General features: G+C 43.2%; 1 protein-coding gene across 9 annotated transcripts in view; it reads left to right on the forward strand.

Moving 5' to 3' along the window:
• The window catches only part of CASP8 (caspase 8), a 50,411-nt gene that overhangs the window by 7,055 nt on the left and 19,539 nt on the right, over positions 1-23,817 (forward strand). For 2 of the 9 annotated variants that reach the window (XM_054479089.2, XM_063648338.1), the window contains exon 1: positions 16,343-16,691. The exons of 4 other annotated variants lie outside the window; for them this stretch is intronic. In XM_054479089.2, coding sequence (XP_054335064.1) covers positions 16,667-16,691 — 25 coding nt within the window. In that variant the 5' untranslated portion in view covers positions 16,343-16,666. Of the gene's footprint in view, positions 1-16,342; positions 16,692-18,841; positions 18,927-23,817 lie in introns of those variants that run through there. 3 more of the 9 variants (XM_054479094.2, XM_063648340.1, XM_054479093.2) reach the window with 3 other exon arrangements.

Genomic DNA, 23,817 nt, shown 5'->3' on the forward strand with positions numbered 1-23,817 from the left:
TCATACATCATGACCAAGTGGGATTTATCCCTAGGATGCAAGTATGGATCAACATAAAAAATAAATCAGTGTGAAATGGCATATTAACAGGGTAAAGGATATAAAGATAACATGATCATCTCAATAGACGCAGAGAAAGAATTTGACAAAATTCAATACCCTTTCGTGATTTAAAAAATTTTCAACAAACTGGAAATATAAAGAGTCTCAATATCATCAAGACCATATATAAGAAAATTTTCACTGTTGAGTATCATATTAGATGTGAGCTTTTCATATATGGGATTCATAATATGTTTCAAATATATTACAAAGCTATAGTAATTGAAACAGCATGGGAATAGCATAAAGACAAACACACAGGCCATCAGAAGAGAAGAGAGAGCTCAGAAATAAATCCATGCATATACAGTGCCTTAGTCCATTCAGCCTGCTAAAACAAAATACCATAGACTGGTGGCTTATAAAACACAGAAATTTATTTTTCACAGTTCTGGAGGCTAGGAAATTCAAGATCAAGTAGCTAGCAGATTTGCTATCTAGTGAGGGCCTGTTTCTTCATTCATAAATGGCCATCTTCTCCATGTGTCCTCATGGAATTAGGGTGATGGGGTGCTCTGGGATTTCTTTTATAAGGCACTAGTCCCATTCATAAGTGCTCTACCTTCATGACCTAATCACCTCCCAAAGGTCCCACCTCCAAATACCAACACATAGGGGATTAGGTTTCAAAATATTAATTTTAGGGGAAATAAACATCAGTCTATTGCATATACTACCTAAAGCAATCTACAAATTTGGTGTGATCTCTATTAAAATCCCAATGGATTTTTTTTTTTACAGAAAAAAACCTCTGAAGTATAAAAAGGACCACAAATAGCTAAATCAGTTTTGAGGAAGAACAAAGCTAGAAGCGCCATACTTCCTGATTTCTAAATATGTTATACTCCCATGGTCATAGCAGCACTATTTACAGTAGCCAAGATGTGCAAACAACCTAAATATCTAGGATGGGGAAAGAAAATGTGGTATTCACATAAAATGGAATATTATTTGCCTTATAAAAGAGGGAAATTCTATAATATGTGACAACATAGATGACTCTTGAAGACATTATGCTAAGTGAAATAAGCCAGTCACCGAAAGAAAAATATTGTATGATTCTACTTACATGTGGTATCTAAAGTAGTCAAATTTATAGAATCAAAGAGTGGAATGGTGGTTGCCAGGGGCTGGGGAGGGGGGATATGAGGAGTTGCCTGTCAACAAGCATAAAGTTTTAGTTAAGCAAGATGAGTAAGTTCTAGAGATCTGATGTACAACATTGTACCTATAGTCAACAATACTGTATTGTACACTTAAACATTTGCTAAGAGGGTAGATCTCACTTAAATGTTCTTACTACAATAAAATATAATTGATAAAGCAATAGAAAAGGATTCTTATACATAAAAACGTCAATACCTCATTTCCATTTAATTAAAAGCAATGAACAATTTACACACAAGACAATTTCTGTTATCGAGGCAGCTATAGGATATAGAAGAAGAAATTTCCCAACTCACTTTGCAAGGTGCACATAGCCTTGAATCCACAAGCATAATGTAAATAATTTACTTTTAAGAAACTGAGGCAGAAAAATCCTATAATCATCTCAAAAGATCCTGACATTTCTTTTTGATAATTTAATGCCCTTTTCTGATTTTTATCAAATACTAGGAAGCTAATAGGTAAGGAAAAGTCCCTAACTTGATAAAAATACCTACCGGAAGCCCAAATCAAAAATTGTATTAATTAGGAAATTTTGGAGTGCTTCTCATTAAAGTCAGGAACGTGATAATATCATTATTAATGTATTGTTCCACCCTGTTTTGGAGGGCCTGGCCAATTTAACAAGTTAGGTGATTTGATAAGTTAGTTTAATCTGCATAACAGCATGGCTGTCCCGAGGCATACAGGAGGCGATGGGCTGAGTCCTGACTGCAGCTCCCTCAAGGACCTGCCACGCATGGATTATGCACAAAGTCTGTTCAAGTCTGTTGAGGGAATGAGGGGTCGGGGAGCAGCAATCCCCTGTTTGGCCTGCCAGGTAAAGCCTTTGTAATTGCTAATGGCTGGGCCTGACAGATTACACATAGGATTTTGGCCTGAAGCCCAAATAATTCCTCAACTCCATCCTTTGATTTTTCAGGGCCTAAGCGAGAAACATAGGCTACCCCATCATGGACCTGAATGGGTTGGATTTTGAGGGTCTGTGTTAGGAGCCAGGTTATTAGTCTGTAGTTACAATAGACCATGGTCAGGATCAAGATCACTCCCAGCATCGTGTACAGATTAATATGGTTGGGGTAGCTTAGGTACCAGAAAAATCCATGTTTACAGATATGTTTGTTTGCAGCATTCAGTGGCACAGGAACAAAATATTTATCTGTGGGGCTACATCCAGCATTTTGTCAAATTCAGTGGGGAACTGCCTGGGACAGGCATATCAGTGAATTTAGTGACTTGGAAGTCACACAGTCTATTCTGTAGGAGAGAGAGAAGGAAGGTTAGATTCCCACTTCTCCCTCTGCTGTACCCTGGCTCATGGGTTCATAGGCGCTCAGGTCCTGTCAGTTGGGGGAATTTTCCCCAACCACTGTGACATGGGTAAGGGTAGCATCTTCTGACTATCCTCCAGGGAGGTGGGCTGTAATCTGGCCTGGATCCTCTGACGATTAAAAAAAAAAGTTCCTCTTCTGTACATTGGTATCCATCCCTTGAAAATAACCAAGCAAAGCAACAAAGCCACTTTATGGAAAACATTGAATGAGAAGCCTCAAGTTGATAGTGATTATTTTTTGCAGGCAAAAAAATCCATGCTCAGCACCAAAGGGATAACTGATGAAGAGGGTTACTGTCTCTCATGCTTTGTTTTTTAATAGCTAATCTCATCTCTCACCTATCTGAGTCTTTAGAAAGGAATTGAAGGGGATGGGGGGCCCTTGTAGGGTTCCCCAGAGAGACTGAGGCTGTGCAATAAAAGGAAGCAGGTAGACAGTCTGATCAAATATGCAGCGCAAATGATGACTGCCCCTTTGAGGAATTGCCACACTGGGACCCCAGACTGTTCCCCTGAGATGCATAGTCCAGGCCGAGATTCTTTTATTCCCTCCTGTCAGTCACTTAACCCTGTCCTTCGATTGTCTACTAAAACACTCAATCATCCCTGCTGCTTGGGGGCGATAGAGAGCATAGGGCATCCATCATAAATGCCCCATGCTTGGGCCCATTGATGTGTGGCTTGGGCCACAAATCTGGGGCCATTATCAGATGCATTCTATGCCTGGGAATCGACCATCTAAGATCTGAATTGTGTCACCGATTGATTGACCTGACCTCACAAGGAGGTTTTTTGTTTTTTATTTTTTATTTATTTATTTATTTTTTTTGAGACAGAGTCTCACTCTGTCACCCAGGTTGGAGTGCAGTGGCTCAATCTCACTGCTACTTCCACCTCCCAGGTTCAAGTGATTCTCCTGCCTCAGCCTTCCGAGCAGCTGGAATTACAGGCACGCACCACCATGCCTGGCTAATTTTTGTATTTTTAGTATAGACAGGGTTTCACCACGTTGGCTAGCCTGGTCTCGAACTCCTAACTTCAAGTGATCCGCCCACCTCGGCCTCCCAAAGTGTTGAGATTACAGGCATGAGACACTGCGCCCAGCCATTGGACTTGATAACCGTCTGGAGTATCATGAACAAAGCTAGAAATCTGAGTCTGGTTGCAACCTCATCATCTGCTGCTTCCACTTCCTCATCATAGACCCAGGGGACCACCAGTGTAGCCTGCCACGGCTCCAGGTTTGGAGTGAGGCGTAGGCTCCAGGTTTGGAGTGAGGCGTAGGCTCCAGGTTTGGAGTGAGGCGTAGGTTCCAGGCAGCTCCTGCTGAGGCTGCTGCTGCAGGCCGGGTCAGCTGTCCTTGCCCAGGTGTGAATTATGGGCATGTATCTCCCTGCTGGGTTTCCGCTTTGCTGCCCTTTCCTGGCCCTTTGGCCAGAGATAGCAGGCTTTTCTTTTTGTTGTTTTTCCTTATTTGTTCTTTTTTTTTTTTTTTTTTGAGATGGAGTTTCGCTCTTGTTGCCCAGACTGGAGTGCAATGGCACAATCTCTGCTCACCACAACCTCTGCCTCCCAGGTTTAAGCAATTTTCCTGCCTCAGCCTCCCGAGTAGCTGGGATTACAGGCATGCACTACCATGCCCGGCTAATTTTGTATTTTTAGTAGAGACGGGGTTTCTCCATGTTGAGGCTGGTCTGGAACTCCCAACCTCAGGTGATCCGCCTGCCTCGGCCTCCCAAAGTGCTGGGATTACAGGCATGAGCCACCGGGCCCAGCCATTTGTTCTTTGTAATTTAGGCCTGTTGGCGGTTCTGGATTGCAGGCCTCTTTTGTTTTCAGTCTGGCATGTGTGGGAATAAAAAGACAGCCCAGGGCACAAAATAGGGTGTTGTTCCTGCCTCTGGGTCCCCAGCCAGTCTGTCTCTACTTTCCACCTCTCAGGGTTGTTGTGTGATTGTCTGTTGATTTATTCCCAGGGTATTTAGGTGTCCTTAGAGGGGAGAAGCAGGGAAAAGTGAATCTATGCCATCGTGTCTCAGAACTGGAAGTCCACCCCCACCCCCACACACACTAGAATTGCAGAAGAAAAATAAGATGAGAACTTAAGTGAAAAAAACATATTATTATGCAATCATCAGATGTTTGGACAGAAAGTGTTCTTAGACATCCTTTAGTCTAATTTCTCACATTTGGAAATGTGGAAGTTGGACTAAGACCTGAATCGACCAGCCTCACCCCCAGTTCAGCTGCCTGACTCCCCAGCCTGTATTCTCGCCATTCCACACCAGGGTCTGTCCTGCAGCTTTGAAGAAATGTGAACTGCATGTCCTGCTCAGATCCCAACCCTCCCACACCACTTTGCTAAGAGTCTGTTCTGGCTGCAGAAATTCCAAAAGTTGTGTCAACTGGAATGCAAAGTGTTCTTCATTTGACTTTCATTGTTTTTTGGAATTTTTGGGGGCCAGGGAGGGGCAAGAAAGGAGCTGTAATTGCCCTTGGGTAAGATTTGCTTAGAATTTTAGGAAGAAGTTGGCTGGGCACAGTGGCTTACTCCTGTAATCCCAGCACTTTGGGAGGCTGAGGTGGGTGGATCACGAGATCAGGAGTTCAAGACCAGCCTGGCCAAGATGGTGAAACCCTGTCTCTACTAAAAATACAAAAACTAGCTGGGTGCAGTGGCAGGCACCTGTAATCCCAACTGCTAGGGAGCTGAGGCAGGAGAATTGCTTGAGCTGGGCAGGTGGAGGTTGCAGTGAACCGAGATCATACCACTGCACTCCAGCCTGGGCGGCAGAGTGAGACTGTCTGTCTCAAAAAAAAAAAAAAAAAAAAAGAAGAATTTTAGGAAGAAATCTATCCGATTCTAGAATTATCTAGGCTGTTGAGGATGTGTGTCTGGTGGCCACTGGGACAGCAGGGTGAGACTTTTCTTTTAACTGCATGTATGTGAATTAGGTTGCTTCTGGAGCCTACTGAGAGCTCACTGCGTCCCCGTAGTGTCCATGCTGAAGGCGCCTTCCTTCTGTCTGTGACCTTGACCCTCAGCTCCACATTTCCCCAGGGGCTGCAGGATTTCTCTGAGAATCCTCATTAGCACAACCTATTTTTTTTTTTTTTAAACAGAGTCTCACTCTGTTGCCCAATGCAGTGGTATGATCTTGGCTCACTGCAACAACCTCTGCCTCCCAGGTTCAAGTGATTCTCATGCCTCAGCCTCCCAAGTAGCTGGGACTACAAGCGTATGCCACCATTCCTGGCTAATTCTTGTATTTTTTTTGAGATGGAGTCTCACTCTGTTGCCTGGAGTGCAGTGGTGCGATCTCGGCTCACTGCAACCTCCACTTCCTGGGTTCAAAGGATTCTCCTGCCTCAGCCTCCCGAGTAGCTGGGACTACAGGTGCCCGCCACCACACCTGGCTAATTTTTTGTATTTTTAGTGGAGACAGCGTTTCACTGTTTTAGCCAGCATGGTCTCAATCTCCTGACCTTGTAATCCGCCCGCCTAGGCCTCCCAAAGTGCTGGGATTACAGGCATGAGCCACTGCGCCCGGCCAACTTTTGTATTTTTAGTAGAGATGGGGGTCTCACTATGTTTGTCAGGCTGGTCTTGGACTCCTGGCCTCAAGTGATCCACCTGCCTCAGGCTCCCAAATTGGTAGGATTACAGGTGTGAGTCACTGTGCCTGGACAGCACAACCTATTAATGAATGACAGCCTTGACTTTTGAGGCTAAAACGTTCCACTTCCTTAGTATAGTAATTAAATATCTCTCTTTTTCTACTATTTCGGTAATTAAGCAGGTAAAGAAAAATATCCAGAACAATATAATAGGGAGTAGGGCAAGAAAATCCTGAGGAACCACGCCCTGTGGGTGGATCGAGTGCAGGGGTCCTTGAGTGTTGCTGGTTGCAGGAAGGCCCCAGCAGAAGGGAGCTTTGATGAGCATCCACCTTGTGTGCTGAGTGCATGTCCGTCCAGATGAGGTGCGGATGTAGCTGACAATGGAGGCTACTGTAATGGACTATCCCAAGTAGCAACATCATCAATTTAGGTTTTCAGCCTGAGTGAGACTTTTAGTTAATACTCAACTTAAAACAAGATGCAAATTTTCCTTCCGAAATTCATTGAAAGTGTTTTCACTTTGGCACTATTGGTCTATTATATTAAAGGGCTGAGATGCAGAGGAGACACCATTGTGTAATTTCTAGTGGCCGCTCTTTTTGTCCGTATCTGCTCACTGTTCTATCCATGCTGTTCTGCCACACCCCTTTTTCACTTACCAACACATGTTGGAGATTGCTCCCTATCATAGCATTTCCTCTCCTATTCTCTAGTCTGCCTCTTCACTCTCTTAATGGTATCATTTTTCTGAAAAGAAGCTCTTAATTCTAAAATGGTACTGTTGATGGTTTTTTCCCTTATGGTCAGCACTTTTTGCGTCCTTTTTGAGTTTTTGTCTACTCCAATATCATGAAGACATTCTCTTAGGATTTCTCATAAAGTTTTATTGCTTCCTTTTTTTTTTGAGAGAGTCTTACTCTGTTGCCCAGGCTGGAGTGCAGTGGTGCGATCTTGGCTCACTACAACCTCTGCCTCCTGGGTTCAAGCAATTCTCATGCCTCAGCCTCCTGAGTAGCTGGGACTACAGGTGCCCCCCACCACGCCCAGCTAATTTTTGTATTTTTACTAGAGGTGGGGGTTTCGCCATGTTGGTCACGCTGGTCTTGAACTCCTGACCTCAGGTGATCCGCCCGCCTTGGCCTCCCAAAGTGCTGGGATTACAGGCGTGAGCCACCATGCCTAGTCAATTGCTTCCTTTTTATATTTAGATTGACTATCCATCTGGATTTGAATTTTGTGTGGGTAGGAAATCCAGGTTCATTTTATCTTTATATGGCTATCTTCTTGATCTGTCATTATTTATTATAAAGATGATCCTTTTTTCACTTCACCTCATTGTCACCTTTACCCATGTATCAAGTGAGAATAGAGTGTGAGACTTTAAAAAATTAATAGATTATTTTTTAAGGACAGTTTTAGATTTAGAGAAAAAATAGAGCAGATTAGCTGGGCATGATGGTGTGCACCTGTAGTCCCAGCTTATTCATATGCTTATTTGCCATCTGCATATCTTTTTGTGAGATGTCTGTTCAGATCTCTTGCCCACTTTTCAATCGGGTTGTTTTCTTACTGTTGAGTCTTAACAGATTAGCTTAATCAGATTGGCTTCGGGAGGCTAAGGCGAGAGGATCGCTTGAGCGTGGCAGGCGGAGGTTGCAGTGAGTTGAGATCACACCACTGCACTCTAGCCTAGGTGACAGAGAGAGACCCTTCTCAGAAAGAAAAAAAAAGAAAGAGCAGAAAGTAGAGAGTTCCCATATACCCTCTGCCTGCTACCCTTCTCCCCTCCCCACACTTTCCCGTTATTAACATCTTGCATTAGTGTGGTACATTTGTTACAAGTGATGAACCAATATTGATATTATAGGGGAGGACAAATCTGTTTTCCTTCTACCCTTCTAAGTTCATGGCTGAGAACCCTATAACAGAAGACAGATTAATAAGAGAAAAGTGCATAAACATATTTAATATAAGTTTTATGTGACATGGAAGCCTTTATAAGGAAATGAAGACTCCAAGAAGCAGTTACAGTTTGATGTAGGTTTGATAAAGGGTGGACAGTTGTGGAGGATATGATAGAGCAAAGAGTTTGAAGTAAGTGTAGTCTGCTGGGGGAAGCTTATCAAGGCCCGTTTGTTTAGTTAGATTCCTCTCTGTGTCCCTTCGTCTTCACAGATACCACCAGGTATAGGGAGGGCATCTCTCACCTGAGGGTCTTATGACCTGGCTTCAGGGGGAGGTCAGAAAATCCTTCCTGCACATGCTGCTTTTGCAGATTCCTTCACCTTAAAATATTCAATATGTCATTGTGTTAGTCTGTTCTTGCATTGCTATAAAAAAATACCTGAGGCTGGGCAATCTATATAGAAAAGAGTTTTAATTGGCTCATGGTTCCACAGACTGTATAGGAAGCGTGATGCTGGCATCTGCTTGGCTTCTGGGGAGGCCTCAGGAAACTTACAATTATGGTGGAAGACAAAGGGGGAGTGAGACATCTCATGTGGCCGGAGCAGGGGAAGTGAGAGAGCAGGGAGGTGCCACATATTTTTAAACAACCAGAATATCATGAGAATTCTATCATGCAAACAGCACTATGGGGATGGTGCTAAACTATTAGAAATTAAACTATTAGAAACCACCCCCAAGATCCAACCACCTCCCACCAGTCTCCGCCTCCAACATTAGGAATTACAACTGGACATGGGTTTGGGTGAGGACACAAATCCAAACCATGTCAGTCATGGTGCCATATTTTGTGGTAGCATGTCCTGAATCCCATCAATAAATTATTCTGAACTAAAGTTCCATAGTTTCCATTAGGGTTCACTTTTGGTGTACATCCTACTGGTTTTGCCAAATGAATAATGCCATGTAGAACCATTACAATATTGTACAGAATAATTTCACTCCCCTAAAAATCCCCTGTGCTGAACCTATTCACACTTCCTCTCCTGAGTCCCTGGCAACCACTGATCTTTTTACTGTCTCTATAGTTTTAATTAGAATGTCACATAGTTGGAATCATACAGTATGTAGCCTCTCCAGATTGCCTTCTTTCATTTAGTAACATTCAATTAAGGCTCTTCCATGCCTTTGCGTGGTTTGATAGCTCATTTCTTTTTATTGCTGAATAATAATCTATGGTATGGATGTGCCACAGTTTATCCATTCATTTATTGAGGGACATCTTGGTTGCTTCCAACTTTTGGCAGTTATGAATTACGAATAAAGCTGGTATAAACATTCATATGCAGGTTTTTGCATGGAAATAAATTTTCAATTTGGGTAAATATCTAGAAATATGATTGCTGGATCTTGCGGTAAGCATATGCTTTGGCCAGGCGCGGTGGCTCATGACTGTGATCCCGGCACTTTGGGAGGCTGAGGTGGGATCACCTGAGATCAGCAGTTTAAGACCAGCCGGGCTAACACAGTGAAACCCCATCTCTACTAAAAAAAAAATACAAAAATTAGCTGGGCGTGGTGGCGTGTGCCTGTAATCCCAGCTACTCAGGAAGCTGAGGCAGGAGAATCGCTTGAACCTGGGAGGCGGAGGTTGCATTGAGCCAAGATGGCGCTACTGCACTCCAGCCTGGGCAATAGAGTGAGACTCTGTGTCAAAAAAAAAAAAAAAAGAAAAAAAAATGGCCAGGAGCAGTGGCTCACACCTGTAATCCCAGCACTTGGGAGGCGGAGGCAGGTATATTACTTGAAGTCAGGAGTTCAACACCAGCCTGACCAACATGGTGAAACCCTGTCTCTACTAAAAATACAAAAATTAGCTGGGCGTGGTGGTCATGCCGGTAATCCCAGCAACTTGGGAGACTGAGGCAGGAGAATCGCTTGAACCCGGAGGCAGAGGCTGTAGTGAGCCGAGATCACACTTGCTGCTGCACTCCAGCCTGGGAGACAGAGTGAGACTCCGTCTAAAAAAAAAAGCTTCATGACAAACTCCCAGACTTTCTTCCAAAGTGTCCGTATGAGTTTTCATTCCCACGAGTAATGAATGAGAGTTCCTGTTACTTCACATCCTTGCCAATGTTTGGTGGTGTCAGTGTTTTGGATTTTAGCGATTTTGGCAAATATGTGGTGGTATCTCACGGTTGTTTTAATTTGCAATTCCCTAATGACATATGATGTTGAACATCTTTTCATATGCTTATTTGCCATCTGTATGTTTTTGGTGAGGTATCTGTTCAGATCTCTTGCCCACTTTTCAATTGGGTTGTTTGTTTTGTTATTGTTGAGTGTCAAGAGTTCTTTGTATATTTTTGGATAACAGCATGGTTTTTTTTTGTTTGTTTGTTTGTTTTTTTTTTTTTGAGACAGAGTCTATCTCGCTCTGTCACCAGGCTGTAGTGTAGTGGCATGAACTTGGCTCACTGCAACCTCTACCTCCCAAGTTCAAGCAATTCTCCTGCCTCAGCCTCCCGAGTAGCTGGCACTACAGGTGTGTACCACCATGCCCATCTAATTTTTGTATTTTTAGTAGAGATGGGCTTTCACCATGTTGGCCAGGATGGTCTCGATCACTTGACCTCGTGATCCACCAGTATGGTTGGGTTTTAAGAGTTCTTTGTACACTTTTGGGTAACGGTCTTTTGTTTTGCAAACATTTTCTCCCAATCTGCGGTTTGTCTCTTCACTCTTAACTGTATCTTTTGAAGAGGGGATCTCAAAGAACATCTGGTCCCCCACAACAACATGTCATGTCAGGTGAGAGATGACTCATTTTCTCAGAAACTAGGATTTTGTGTCATATGTTGTAAACCACGAAAAGTTAATTTTATAACCCACCTTCTACATCTACTGAGAATACGTGGTGTTGTCACTAACAGTTTTGAGGAAAGAAATAATTGCCTAATTCATTTTGTAGTGAATGTGTTTTGTTACTACCACAGATACTCTTAAAATCCTCTTATTATGGAGGGGAAAAAAAAGGAATTTTCCTTACAGAAAGTGAGGAGTGAAACCTAATGGAGAAAATATCTGTTTCAGGGAATAACCCTCCCAACATTTGATTTTTTTTTTGTTTTAGACAGGGGCTCGCTCCGTCCCCCAGGCTGGAGTGCAGTGATGCAGTCATAGCTCACTGCAGCCTTGAACTCCTGGGTTTAAGCGATCCTCCTGCCTTAGCCTCCTGAGTAGCTGGGACCACAGGTGTGCACCTCCACTGCATCACTACACCCGACTAATTTTTTTGATTTTTGGTAAAGGCAGTATGTTGCCCAGGCTGATCTTAAACTCCTGAGCTCAAGTGATCCTCCCACTTCGGCCTCTCAAAGTGCTAGGATTATAAATGTGAGCCACTGCACCTAGCCTGATCTTTTGTTTTTTTTTTTTAAGAAACAGTCACTAGTGCTGTATGTAGGTTACAGTAGCTATGTAGGCCCTTCAGAGTCACTTCACTTTTCTGAGCTTTCGTTTCTTCAACATCTTCCTGTCTGTAAGACATATGCTCTTCTACCCCTGAGACCAAAAAATGTTACCAGTGAGGATCTAATGACATAAAATAGGGAAAATGCTTTAAAACTGCACAGTGCTTAACAAATGCACTGTTATTATATCATTAAAAGTGACTCCTGGGTGGTGGGAATGGTTGCATAACAACGTGAATGTACTTGATGCCACTTAAAACTGGTTACAATGGTAAATTTTATGGTGTATATATTTTACCACAGTTAACACATTTTAAAAGATAGTTCTTGACAATTATCCTTAGCGTCTGAGGTGCCCCATTTCTTGGGTATGGGCATATAGTGCCTCAAGAATATTGAGGATCCTCACCTCTTCTATGCCTAAACCTTTAAGAAAATTCTGGGCCAGGCGCAGTGGCTCATGCCTGTAATCCCAGCACTTTGGGAGGCCGAGGTGGGTGGATCACCTAAGGTCGGGAGTTCGAGACCAGCCTGACCAACATGGAGAGAACCCGTCTCTACTAAAAATACAAAATTAGCTGGGCGTGGTGGCGCACACCTGTAATCTCAGCTACTCGGGAGGCTGAGGCAGCAGAATCGCTTGAACCCAGGAGGCAGAGGTTGCGGTGAGCCGAGATTGCACCATTGTACTCCAGCCTGGGCAACAAGGGCAAAACTCCATCTCAAAAAAAAAAAAAAAAAAAGGAAAATTCTGGAAAAGCTAGGTCAGTGACATGAATATTGGAATCAGGGCCTAACAAACTCAATTTCTTCCTTTCTAAATCCATGGTACGGATTCATGTCTGCAGTAGTTTTTTTGAGAAAGCAGAAGGGGTAGGTATTGGTAATCAACAAGCTGCAGAGTATGCAGATTGAGGTCAGTGTAAACGCCCCATGACTGTCTGATCATTTTAATAGCAAAAGAAAAACTTAAAATCCCAATTGCTAAAATCTTTGTCTTAGACAACTCTTTGAGCCTCTCCCTACAAGGCCCAGAAAGGAATGAGATAGATGTGAATGGAATCTGTTTTCCCTTCCCTTGCCACGCTCTGGAGGAGGAGTCTAGGGCAGTAGCCAAGGCCAGCTGCCAGTCAAGGAAGGGGGAGCGGCCCCGCTGAATCCACAAACCACACCATCCTGGCCCATGGGTTAGTTATATACAACCTCCCTCGCTGGCAACAAACAAAGGGCATGCACATTCAGGGGATTTTGGTTTCACTGTCAGTGTTTATCTTTGAAGGATGTCACATCAAGATGAATGGGAAGGGTGTGTTGCAGTTGAGCTGAGGTTTGGTCTTTCTTGGCTTTTTTAGGGACACTTACAGGTCCAAATCTGCTTTCAGCCGGCTGGTGGACATGGTAGGAGACACAGTAGTCTCAGGACCAGGACTCCAGGTGGGAGCTGAGATTCGAGAGGGTGGAAACCACTTGGAGATTGAGTCAAAGCAGACCTGTCCTCATTCTGTGCTGGGCAGGAGCCAGCTCTCCATGTCCCTGCAGCTCCGGCAACACCTCCAGATCTTTCAGCTTCCCTGGGACTAAGGACCATGCACATTATTAATTCTGATATAAATAGTCACACAGACACATGTCTCAAGATGAGGGTGAGAAGTTGGTTACAGCAAATGAAGTAATAATGATCTTTGTGCTTCACAATAGGAATTCAAACAAACTGAGGTTTATAATTCACTTATTAACTCTTTTTATTTTTATTTTTTGTTGAGACGGAGTGTCCCTCTGTCACCCACGCTGGAGTGCAATGGTGTCATCTTGGCTCACTGCAACCTCTGCTTCCTGGGCTCAAGTGAGTCTCGTGCCTTGAGTGGCTGAGACTACAGGCACATGCCACCATGCCCAACTAATTTTTTTGTATTTTTAGTAGAGATGGGGTTTTGCCATGTTGGGTAGGCTGGTGTCAAACTCCTGGCTTCAAGTGATCCGCCTACCTCAATCTCTTCAAGCGCTGGGATTACAGGGGTAAGCCACTGTGCCTGGCCATAATTCACTTATCAGTCCTATCTATCTATCTATCTATCTGTCTGTCTGTCTGTCTGTCTATCTATCTATCTATCTATCTATATGATACGACTGGGAGAATCTAGGGTCAGTGCCTTACAAATGGCACAAGTTGAAGCCCTGAGACTCCCACTCCCACCCTGCTCCACCCATTCTCAGTACTGCTCCTCAGATGCCTCCAGCAGATCATCCATTTCTGCTAGGCTGGGCCTGGGTACATGCAGGGAGATGTGTACAGGGGCTAAGAGCAGAAACTTTTGAGGGAGACACTCCTGAGTTCATGCACTGGCCCTGCCATTTGTCAGCTAATTGATGTTGCATTTAATTGCATCATCTGTATGTAAGCCTAATAATTTATAGCCATCTTAGAGATGTTGTGAGCTTAAATAACATGGTAGTGAATATTTATTTATTTGTTTATTTATTTATTTAGACAGGGCCTCGCTCTGTCACCCAGGCTGGAGTGCAGTGGTGTGATCATAGCTCACTGCAGCCTTGACCTCCCACACTCAAGTTATCCTCTCACCTCAGCCTCCTGAGTAGCTTGAGACGACAGATGCATGCCACCATACCTGACTAATTTTTTAAAATTTTCTGCAGAGACGGTGTCTCCCTATGTTGCCCAGGCTGGCCTCGATCTCTTGAGCTCAAGCGATCCTCCTGCCTTGGTCTTCCAAAGTGCTGGGATTACTGGTGCGAGCCACTGCACCCACAGCCTATTTATTGAGAAATGTGGAAGGCCCAGGCACTATTCTAAGTGCTCCAGCTGTTTTATCTCCCACATTTTTGCTCAGGTAGGAGTTCCAAAGCTGGAGCTCGAAGACTTATATTTTTAGAAATGTTGCAGTTAATTCTGAGGTGGGTCAGACTGAGATTCATGGCTATGCATTAATGTTTAGGTGGTGACTAACCACTGAGGGTTTTAGAGACAAACAGACCTCATTCTGTCACTCACTGACTGAGCGTGGCCAAGTCTTTCAGCCTCTCTAAGCCTCAGTGTCCTCATCCATAAAATGGGACCAATCGTAAATTGGTCTCATAAAATGAGAACTGTTCAGAAGTGGAAATGAGCCAGTTTAGGTGGCTGTGTCTGGCATACGCCAATGGTTTGATAAGTATTAGCTTGTGCCTTTATTAGGCCAACTCCTTTTTGTTAGGTGACTGAGAAACCAAGGACCTTCTGCCCTTTATGCATCGGTCACTATTAGTTTAAATTTGTTGCTCTTCCATCCACATGATTCATTCCAAATTCGAAGTGTTGGAGAAAGGGAGTTAGTATGTCATAGAAAAATCTCTGTTTTTGGCTCAGCAGGACTGAGTTTGACTCCATGTAACTGTTTGCATCTTAGTTTCCTCATCCATAACATGGGAGAACAATACCCTGAATTGCTGCCAGAATTAGAGATAATTCATGTCAAGGTGCAACATATAGGTAATGTGTTATTGCTGGTGTTCTGGTTATAAAATGTACAAGATGTGAAAGCAAAAGGGCAGAAAACCCTTTTTAAAAATTCATGGCTGGGCGCTGTGCCTCATGCCTGTAATCCCAGCACTTTGCGAGGCCGAGGCGGGTGGATCACCTGAGGTTGTGAGTTTGAGACCAGCCTGACCAACATGGAGAAACCCTGTCTCTACTAAAAATACAAAATTAGCTGGGCATGGTGGCGCATGCCTGTAATCCCAGCTACCCAGGAGGCTGAGGCAGGAGAATCGCTTGAACTCGGGAGGCGGAGGTTGCTGTGAGCCGAGATGGTGCCATTGCACCCCAGCCTGGGCAACAAGAGCGAAACTCCATCCCCCCAAAAAAAAATTCAAATGGGAAAGAGAGGCAGATGGCAGAGAACAGGGGAGGGGCTGGGCATGGTGGCTCACGCCTGTAATCCCAGCACTTTGGGAGGCCAAGGCGGGTGGATTTCTTGAGGTCAGGAGTTCAAGACGAGTTTGACCAACATGGTGAAACCCCATCTCTATTAAAAATACAAAAATTAGCCGGGGGTGGTGGTGGGTGCCTGTAGTCCCAGCTACTTGGGAGGCTGAGGCAGGAGAATCACTTGAACTCAGGAGGCGGAGGTTGCAGTTAGTCAAGATTGCACCACTGTACTGTTGCCTGGGCAACACACCGAGACTCCGTCTCAAAAAAAAAAAAATGAGAGAACAGGGGAAGGTCTAGGGCTCAGAGCTTTGGAGAACAGACCTCAGTAGCACCAACACTCCAGGATCAATGCTACAAAGACACGGGTTACAACTAAACTGGAGAACATGGCCAAGGATGGGAACTCAGCCTGAGCAGGGCTGAGCCGAGCAGGGCTAAGCCAAGTAGGGCTGAGCCAGAACACTTCCTCCTTTTTTCTGAACAATCTACCTACATTTCAGCTACAGGGCTGGCTTTACCCAGTCCGGCGGGAGGGAGGAGAGGGCTGGTCTGTGACTTCAGTGCTGAGGTTTGGATCAAGGCAGAGGGAAACTTCCTATTCCCAGACCCTTTGCAGGAAAGAATGGCATATTACTTGCCACCGACAGGGGATATTATTACTAAATGGACTCGGTATAAATGCTTTCCAATAAAACATGTCCAGCGCTCGGGTTTTTAGTTTGCACGTCCATGAATTGTCTGCCACATCCCTCTTCTGAATGGTTGGAAATTGGGCATCTGTTCCTTTAAATAGGAAACATTTCTTGTTCGAGTGAGTCATCTCTGTTCTGCTTTAGGAGTAAAGTTTACCCTGCAGTTCCTTCTGTGGTGAAGTTTTCTCTTTCTCTCGGAGACCAGATTCTGCCTTTCTACTGGAGGGAAGTGTTTTCACAGGTTCTCCTCCTTTTATCTTTTGTGTTTTTTTTTCAAGCCCTGCTGAATTTGCTAGTCAACTCAACAGGAAGTGAGGCCGTGGAGGGAGGCAGAAGATCCAGGGTGGTTATTGAAAGTAAAAGAGACTTCTTCCTGGGAGCCTTTCCCACCCCCTTCCCTACTGAGCACGTGGAGTTAGGCAGGTTAGGGGACTCGGAGACTGCGATGGTGCCAGGAAAGGGTGGAGCGGGTGAGTGCCTGTTGCCAAGGTGGCCTCTTCAACAGGAAACCACAATATTTTTGTTTCTTGACTTGCTCTAGAAACAGGGCTGTGGGGGTGGGGAAGCAACTTGGATCTGCCCTTCTGAGGACACCTCTGGGTGCTGCCTGGCCCAGGTCTCTTGTGTGGTTTCTCTCTGAGCCGTTGCCTCTGACTTTGCTACTTTCTCACTCTGAGCAGTCTCCAGTTCCCCTGCTACCTTTTTGTCCTCCAAGCTTCCCTGCCGCCTCAAATGCAGATACACGGCCTCCCTCCTGTGGACCCGTTTGGAGACCCCAGAAGACTTTATCAATCCACTTTTTTTTTCTTTTTCATTTGGCCCTGGGGCCGAGGGTTAAGTACTTTATTCTGTCGAATCACGATGCCCTGAGGTGCACAGCCCGCTTCCCCCTCTTCGGTGTCTGAAGGGTTTCCTTTTATCTCTCCACCCCCACCCTTGCCCTCCTGCCCTTTCTCTTGTTCCCCAAAGACAGTTCTCTAATGTTTTGATGTGGATTCGTGAATTTATCTGTATCTTTGCAAAATGTATTTTTCTTTTGTATGTGTACACTGTTTTTTAACTATGCGATCTCAGGCAAGTAAGTAATTCCTCTGTGCCTCTGTTATCTCATCATTAAATGATTAATAATGCCTCGAGAGGTGACTGTGACGCTTGAAGGAGATAATATGCATACATCACTTACTACACGAGTTAGCAATTATTATTGCATATTAATACTATTGGTATTTTATTTTGCTCATTCTGTTTCTATTTCTTTTTTTTTTATTTATTTTTTGAGACAAGGTCTTGCTCTGTCACTCAGGCTGTAGTGCAGTGGTGCAATCACGGCTCACTGCAGCCTCAACATCCTGGGATCAAGCAATTTTCCCATCTCAGCCTTCAGATTAGCTGGGACCACAGGCACATGCTACCACACCTGGCTAATTAAAAAATTTTTCTTCATAGAGATGGTGTCTCATTATATTGCCCAGGCTGGTCTCAAACTCCTATGCTCAAGGGATCCTCCCACCTTGGCCTCTCAAAGTGCTGGGATTACATGCATGAGCCACGGTGACCATCCAGGCATTGATGTTATGAGGCCACCTTGACCCAGCCCTCTCTGGTGAAGAGTCCTTTTCAGATACTTTGTTCAGTCTTCTCAGCTATGAGTCCCTGCCGTCTGAAAGCTTATATTCTATTTGGGGAAAGACCAAAGGCAGTTTCAAAGAAGAGAGGTGTTTGATTTTCTTTTCCTACTTTTAACATCAGAAAACATTTCATCTAACTCTCAGTATGAAGGCAATATTTTGTTTACTGGTATATCTCTAGAGCCCAACATGGTGAGGGCCCCAGGATTTGCTTCTTTGATAAGATGGTAAACCCATCTTTCAGCTAACTTCATGGTTTCCCCAGCTACACTCATATACAAGGATCACCTTTGGTAAGATGGACTTACCATCTTACCAAAGAGTTTTTGCATTTTAGAGTTTTTTCTTTTTAGATTTTTTTCATTTTAGAATTTTTTTATTTCAAAGTTTTTTCTTTTTAGAGGTTTTTCATTTTAGAGTTTTTTCTTTTTAGAGTTTTTTCTTTTAAGAGTTTTTTTTTTTATTTTAGAGTTTTTTAGGCTGCTGAGGGTGGAATCTGGTGACCTTGGGGCCACAGAGATGCTCCTTGGCTAAACCAGGGGCTTTAGCTCTGAAAGTTCGCAGCCACCCTGAGAACCAAGATGAGGGGGCTCTGCAGTGTCCAATCTCAAGACCTCTCTGAGGTGCTCCATCAAGATTCATTGAATGAAAAAATTAAAGTCTTAATGATGAACCCAGAAAAATCTTTAAATCCTAAATATGAAACGAAAGTGTTCTTAGTTACAATCCAGTCCAACGTCCTTGTTTTGGAATGTGGAAATGAGGCCCCAAAGGTAAAATGGCCCATCCAAAGTCACAGCCAGCGGCCGGTGCTCAGGTGGCCAGGTGCCCTGCATGCGGTCTCCTGGACCACCAGCTTTGCTGCAGCTTTAGAAGCTTTAGAGGGCACTCTGCTCACTCAGGGGCAAGTGGTAAGTGTTCTTTCCTTCTAGTGTTTGTGACTGAGGAGTTTCGAAACAGGAAGTCGAGCTGGCTGGCTGTGCCCTTCCGTCCTTCATTAGATGTTTGCTCTTGTCTTAGATGCTCAGATAGTAGTGGATAGGCCTGTGACGAAGGTGCTACCATCGTGAGAGTAAGGTAAGGATTTGCCTCTTTGTTAAGGTCAGAGGGGCCTTTTGGGAGAAAGGCCTTTGATTCTGGAGTTTTCTAGGCTGTTGAGAGTGAGATCGGGTGGCCCTGGGGCCATGGAGGTGATCCTCGTAAGTGAGTGTGGATGGGGAAACCATGAAGTTAGTGTAAGAGGTAGCAGTCCCTCTGAGAGCCTTGCCGAGGGCCGTGCAGTTTCCAGATCTCAAGGCCATTCTAGCTTAGATTGATGAAGTCCTAGGAGTTTCTGAAATGCTGCAAGTTTACCTACTTGTATAAAGGCCTCATCCTGATCCCAGCCAAACTTGTGAAATAATAGAAGCCAAAATTTAGATCTCAACTGACTTTGCTGCTACAGCTATCCTCCCACCAGCATACACATTTGCCAACATAAACACACACACACATACACATACACACACCCATGTGCTCCTACTAATTCAATTATTTATTTTTTAAAGAAATTAAAAAAGACTGGGCGTGGTGGCTCTCGCCTGTCATCCCAGCACTTTGGGAGGTCGAGGCGGGTGGATCACCTGAGGTTAGGAGTTTGAGACCAGCCTGACCAACATGAAGAAACCCCGTCTCTAGTAAAAATATAAAATTAGCTGGGCATGATAGCGCATGCCTGTAATCCCAGCTACTCGGGAGGCTGAGGCAGGAGAATCACTGGAACCTGGGAGGTGGAAGTTGTGGTGAGCCGAGATCGTGCCATTGCACTCCAGCCTGGGCAACAAGAGCGAAACTCCGTCTCAAAAAAAAAAAAAAAAAAAAAAAATTAAAAAGATACAGAACAGTTCAAAAAACAATATAATGGGAAGACTAGATAGACACAATCAGAGACCTGTACTTGTGGGGTTAAGCATTTACAGGTGAAGTTGCAAGTTTCATTCTGTTTGAAAATGATGGGATTATATGTTTTGCTGAGGTTCGGACACCTTTGCTGGGTTATTTGAATGCTGTGGCTGCAGCGCCCTGTTATGGACACCATGTGTGTGCAGAGTGGATGTCTGTCAGGTTTCGGGGCAGCCCGCGCCTGAGGCAGCCAGCCTGGATTGGAGGGAGTGGCAATGCTACCTACCGGTTAGGGGTTTGGACCTGAGAGCGAGTGGCTTTCAGGTTCTCTCAAGCTTCGGATGAGATGCAGGTTTCTGCTTCCGATGGCGAATGCATGTTTTGCTTTTTAGTTATCACTGCAAGAGCTAGGATGCTGCTAGAATATTACTGGAATGATTGTGATGAGATGGAATGTATTTGCAGTTTAATTGTGGCATGTAATACAGTGGTAGAGTGGGACTCTGGAATGAGATGCTGGGGCCTAGATTCTAGCACTTTCTTTGTGAGGCTCTGACCCCCTCTCCTATAGTGGATTTGTTAAGAACTTCTGTTTTTGTGGTTTTGTTATTATAAAATTTTTTGAAATGTTGTTCTCTAAAAAAGTTCTGATTTTATGTTTTTCTTCATGAGATTCTTTCACCGCCTTCCAGCTGCAAGTAGAATGACGTCTAAATCTTTGTGATCTGTCACTGAAGCCCTTGAGTGAGATACTTAAATCTGGCTGTGGCACTCTCTCTTACTAGCTTATTTCCAAGCCGTGATTTTTCACAACAGAAAAATGGGGACAATAATAGTAGTTTCTTAAGAGGCTTTTAGTGAAATGAGGTTAAAAAATATTTTTATGTTTATATGGATATATAGATTATAAACATTTATATATCATTTATTTATATGATTATTATAAACATATTTATATTTAAATACTTTGGGGCATAAATATATAAAATAATAAATATACTTATGTAATACAAATAGGCTTATATACATTTACCATTTAGCAGAGATTATTACATGGCAAAATATTCAAATTTACATATGTTATATATACGTATGGAAAACAAATTGGGAAAAGGCCACAAAATGTGACCAAAGAATTACTTCCAAATGGCAAGTTTTTAAGTAATTTTTATTTGCTTTTTCTACTTCTTTGTACTTTCTCTATGAAACAAGTGTTACTTTTACTGTTTTTAGGAACCAAAAATACAAGTACATTATTTAAAAAATACTAGCTTAACAAGGTTTCCAGCCCATAAGCTAGTGCAGAAAATCTAGGTCCCGTAAAACAAGAACTGCCACATGATGTCTCTCCCCGTACAGTGCTGGATGGTCCGTTGTTAATGGTGTCAGGGATGTGTAACTTAAGCAAAAAACAAAAAACAGAAAAGGCTGACTATCATCTGACAGTGTATCCTGGAACACCTAGGCCAGAGAAGAAGCCACGTTAGCATTTTCCCTTCTAAATGTCAGTTATGATTTGATGGGGAAACCACTTAAAAAGCATTGTTACGTTGTTGAAAAGGTAATGAAATGAGTGAGATGAGATGGCTATGGAGGACGGAGCTATGTGCCAATCTTATTATATCCAAATTCATGTCATCTCAGCCTTGGATTGTATTGATTTTTATTATATACTGTCAGAAAATGCTATTGAATATGTAACAAGAGCCTCAAAAAGGTTTATTCATTTTGACCCAATAATACTACTTTTAGGAAATTATTCTAAGAAAATAATTAGAGGTGTACTTAAAGATTTGTGTTTTAAGGTCATCCTAAATGTAATCAGGAACTGACTATGTAAATTATAGCCCATCTCTAAGATTAAATGCTTTACAGATATTAAAACCCATGCTGTAGAAGACAACTAAAGACAGGAAAGTACTTACAATACAAGATGTACTTACCAGTGGAAAAATCCACTTATACTACAGAAATATAAGGAAAAATGTGTATGCATAAAATATTTGGTGGGAAAGAGTAAAATATTATTGGGCATTTATATTTGGATGGTGGAATTATACATAATTTTAATTCTCCTTTTTATTTTTTCTGTATTGTGTAAAATGAATACACTAAGCATTGTTATCCTCAGAAAAAAATAATTGAGGGATGGGGGAAAGGAAGTCCTGCTTTCATTTGATTCTTTGGTTGGTTTTATTCTGTAAGATGAAACTTTCACAGAGGTTAGAATGCATTAAAAATTTTAAAGACAGTTGACCTAATGACACTAAACAGGGTTAGGTCTAGTTTAGATCTTTTCCAGCATATGAATAAGAATGGATCTTTAAATAAATATTTTAACTAGGTATATATTTTAGAATAAGTCATACATGTACATGGTAAAAATTCAAACAGTACAAACTGTGCAGCAAGATATGGGAAATAAAGCAGCTCTCACTGTCACCTCCACCCATCAGCCTTCCCACACTGCACGCCCACATCTGTGTGTAATTCTGCTTTTCTTTAACATTACTGAAGGAACTTCCTGTGTGTTTTTTGTCAGAGCTCTTCTGTGAATACACAAAATATGTACCGATCAATACATTGTGTAGGTCACACAGGCTCAACCACATTGATCTTCCTATTCTTTCTAGTAGCCAAATAGAGTTCCCTGGAATATGATTAATAGCTTGCCTGAATCTTCTAATGCTGATAAACAGTTGCTTCTGCTCTTTTGTTATTTCAAGGAATGCTACCATGAATAGCCTTGTATATGGTTTTGAGTATACTTATGTTTAAGTGAATGTAGGAAAAGCTCTTGGAAGTTAAATTGTGGGCCAAAATTTATGTGAATTTTATATTTTGACAGAGATGGCTAAATTACTCACCTGTTTTTTTGTTTTGTTTTTGGTTTTGGTTTTGCTTTTTTTTTTTTTTAAGAGTTGGGGTCTTACTACCTGGGGTCTTGCCCAGGGTAGACCTGAACTCCTGGGCCATGTTGGTTTATTTTACTGCATTCCCAGTGCCTAGAGCAACGATTGACACGTGCCAGCAGTATCTATTGGAAATTCTGGCCAACTTGCAATAGACCTGATTATTTCTACATTGAACATGTCTAAGATAGCTATTACTATTCATTCAGGAAAGCCCAGACAATTATCATGCCAGCAGCCCGAGAGAGTAGCCAGTAATAGCCGGGTGTGGTAGTTTGCTCCTGTAGTCTCAGCTACTCAGCAAGCTGAGGTGGGAGGATGGCTCTAGCCTGGGAGGTGGAGGTTGCAATGAGCCAAGATCGCACCACTGCACTCCAGCCTGGGTGACAGAGTGAGACCCTGTCTCAAAAATAAAAATAAAAATAAGAATAAAAAATAAATCAACAAAAGTTTCTGCCCTCACAGAGCTTCCATTCTAGTGAGAGGGTGGTTTATCATCAGGAGGGTGATGCCAGTAGGGCTGGGGACCAGCTCCCTGCAGGGAACAAACATGATCGCAGTGGGGTGGCAGTAGGTGACGAGTGAGGGTCTGGGAAGAACGAGGGCAGCAGAAGGCAGAAGCTTAAGTCCCCAGAGCCTCTGTGGTTTCCATTTCCACACAAAAAAACCACTGCTGCTGTAATCAGGAGAGGGGAAAAGATTTTTAAAAATTTTCTTTCAGGGAATGGAAGGAAAGGATATTTTTGAAAGGAAGACTTTGAAAACTAAAAGTTTTGGGTCACTTAAAAACTCAAAATCTTTGGGTCACTTAAAAAATATTTAATCTTGGAGCTGGAGGCCATTATTCTAAGTAATTAGCTGGGTGTGGTGGTGTGTGCCTGTAATCCCAACTACTGGGAGGCCGAGGCAGGAGGATTGCTTGAACCTGGGAGGTGGAGGTTGCAGTGAGCCGAGATCGCGACACTGCACTCCAGCTTGGGTGACAGAGCAAGACTGCATCTCAAAAGAAAGAAAGAAAGAAAAAAGAAAACTAAATACCGTATGTTCTCACTTAAAAGTGGGAGCTAAGCTATGAGGATGCAAAGACATACAGAGGGATATAATGGACTTTGGGGATTGATGGTGGGGTTGAAGGGGGGGTTGGTTCTAATAGGTCCTAGTACGTCCCCTGCCTC

Source organism: Pongo pygmaeus, chromosome 11 (genome assembly GCF_028885625.2).
Source record: "Pongo pygmaeus isolate AG05252 chromosome 11, NHGRI_mPonPyg2-v2.0_pri, whole genome shotgun sequence".
In the NCBI taxonomy this organism is placed as follows: Eukaryota; Metazoa; Chordata; class Mammalia; order Primates; family Hominidae; genus Pongo; species Pongo pygmaeus.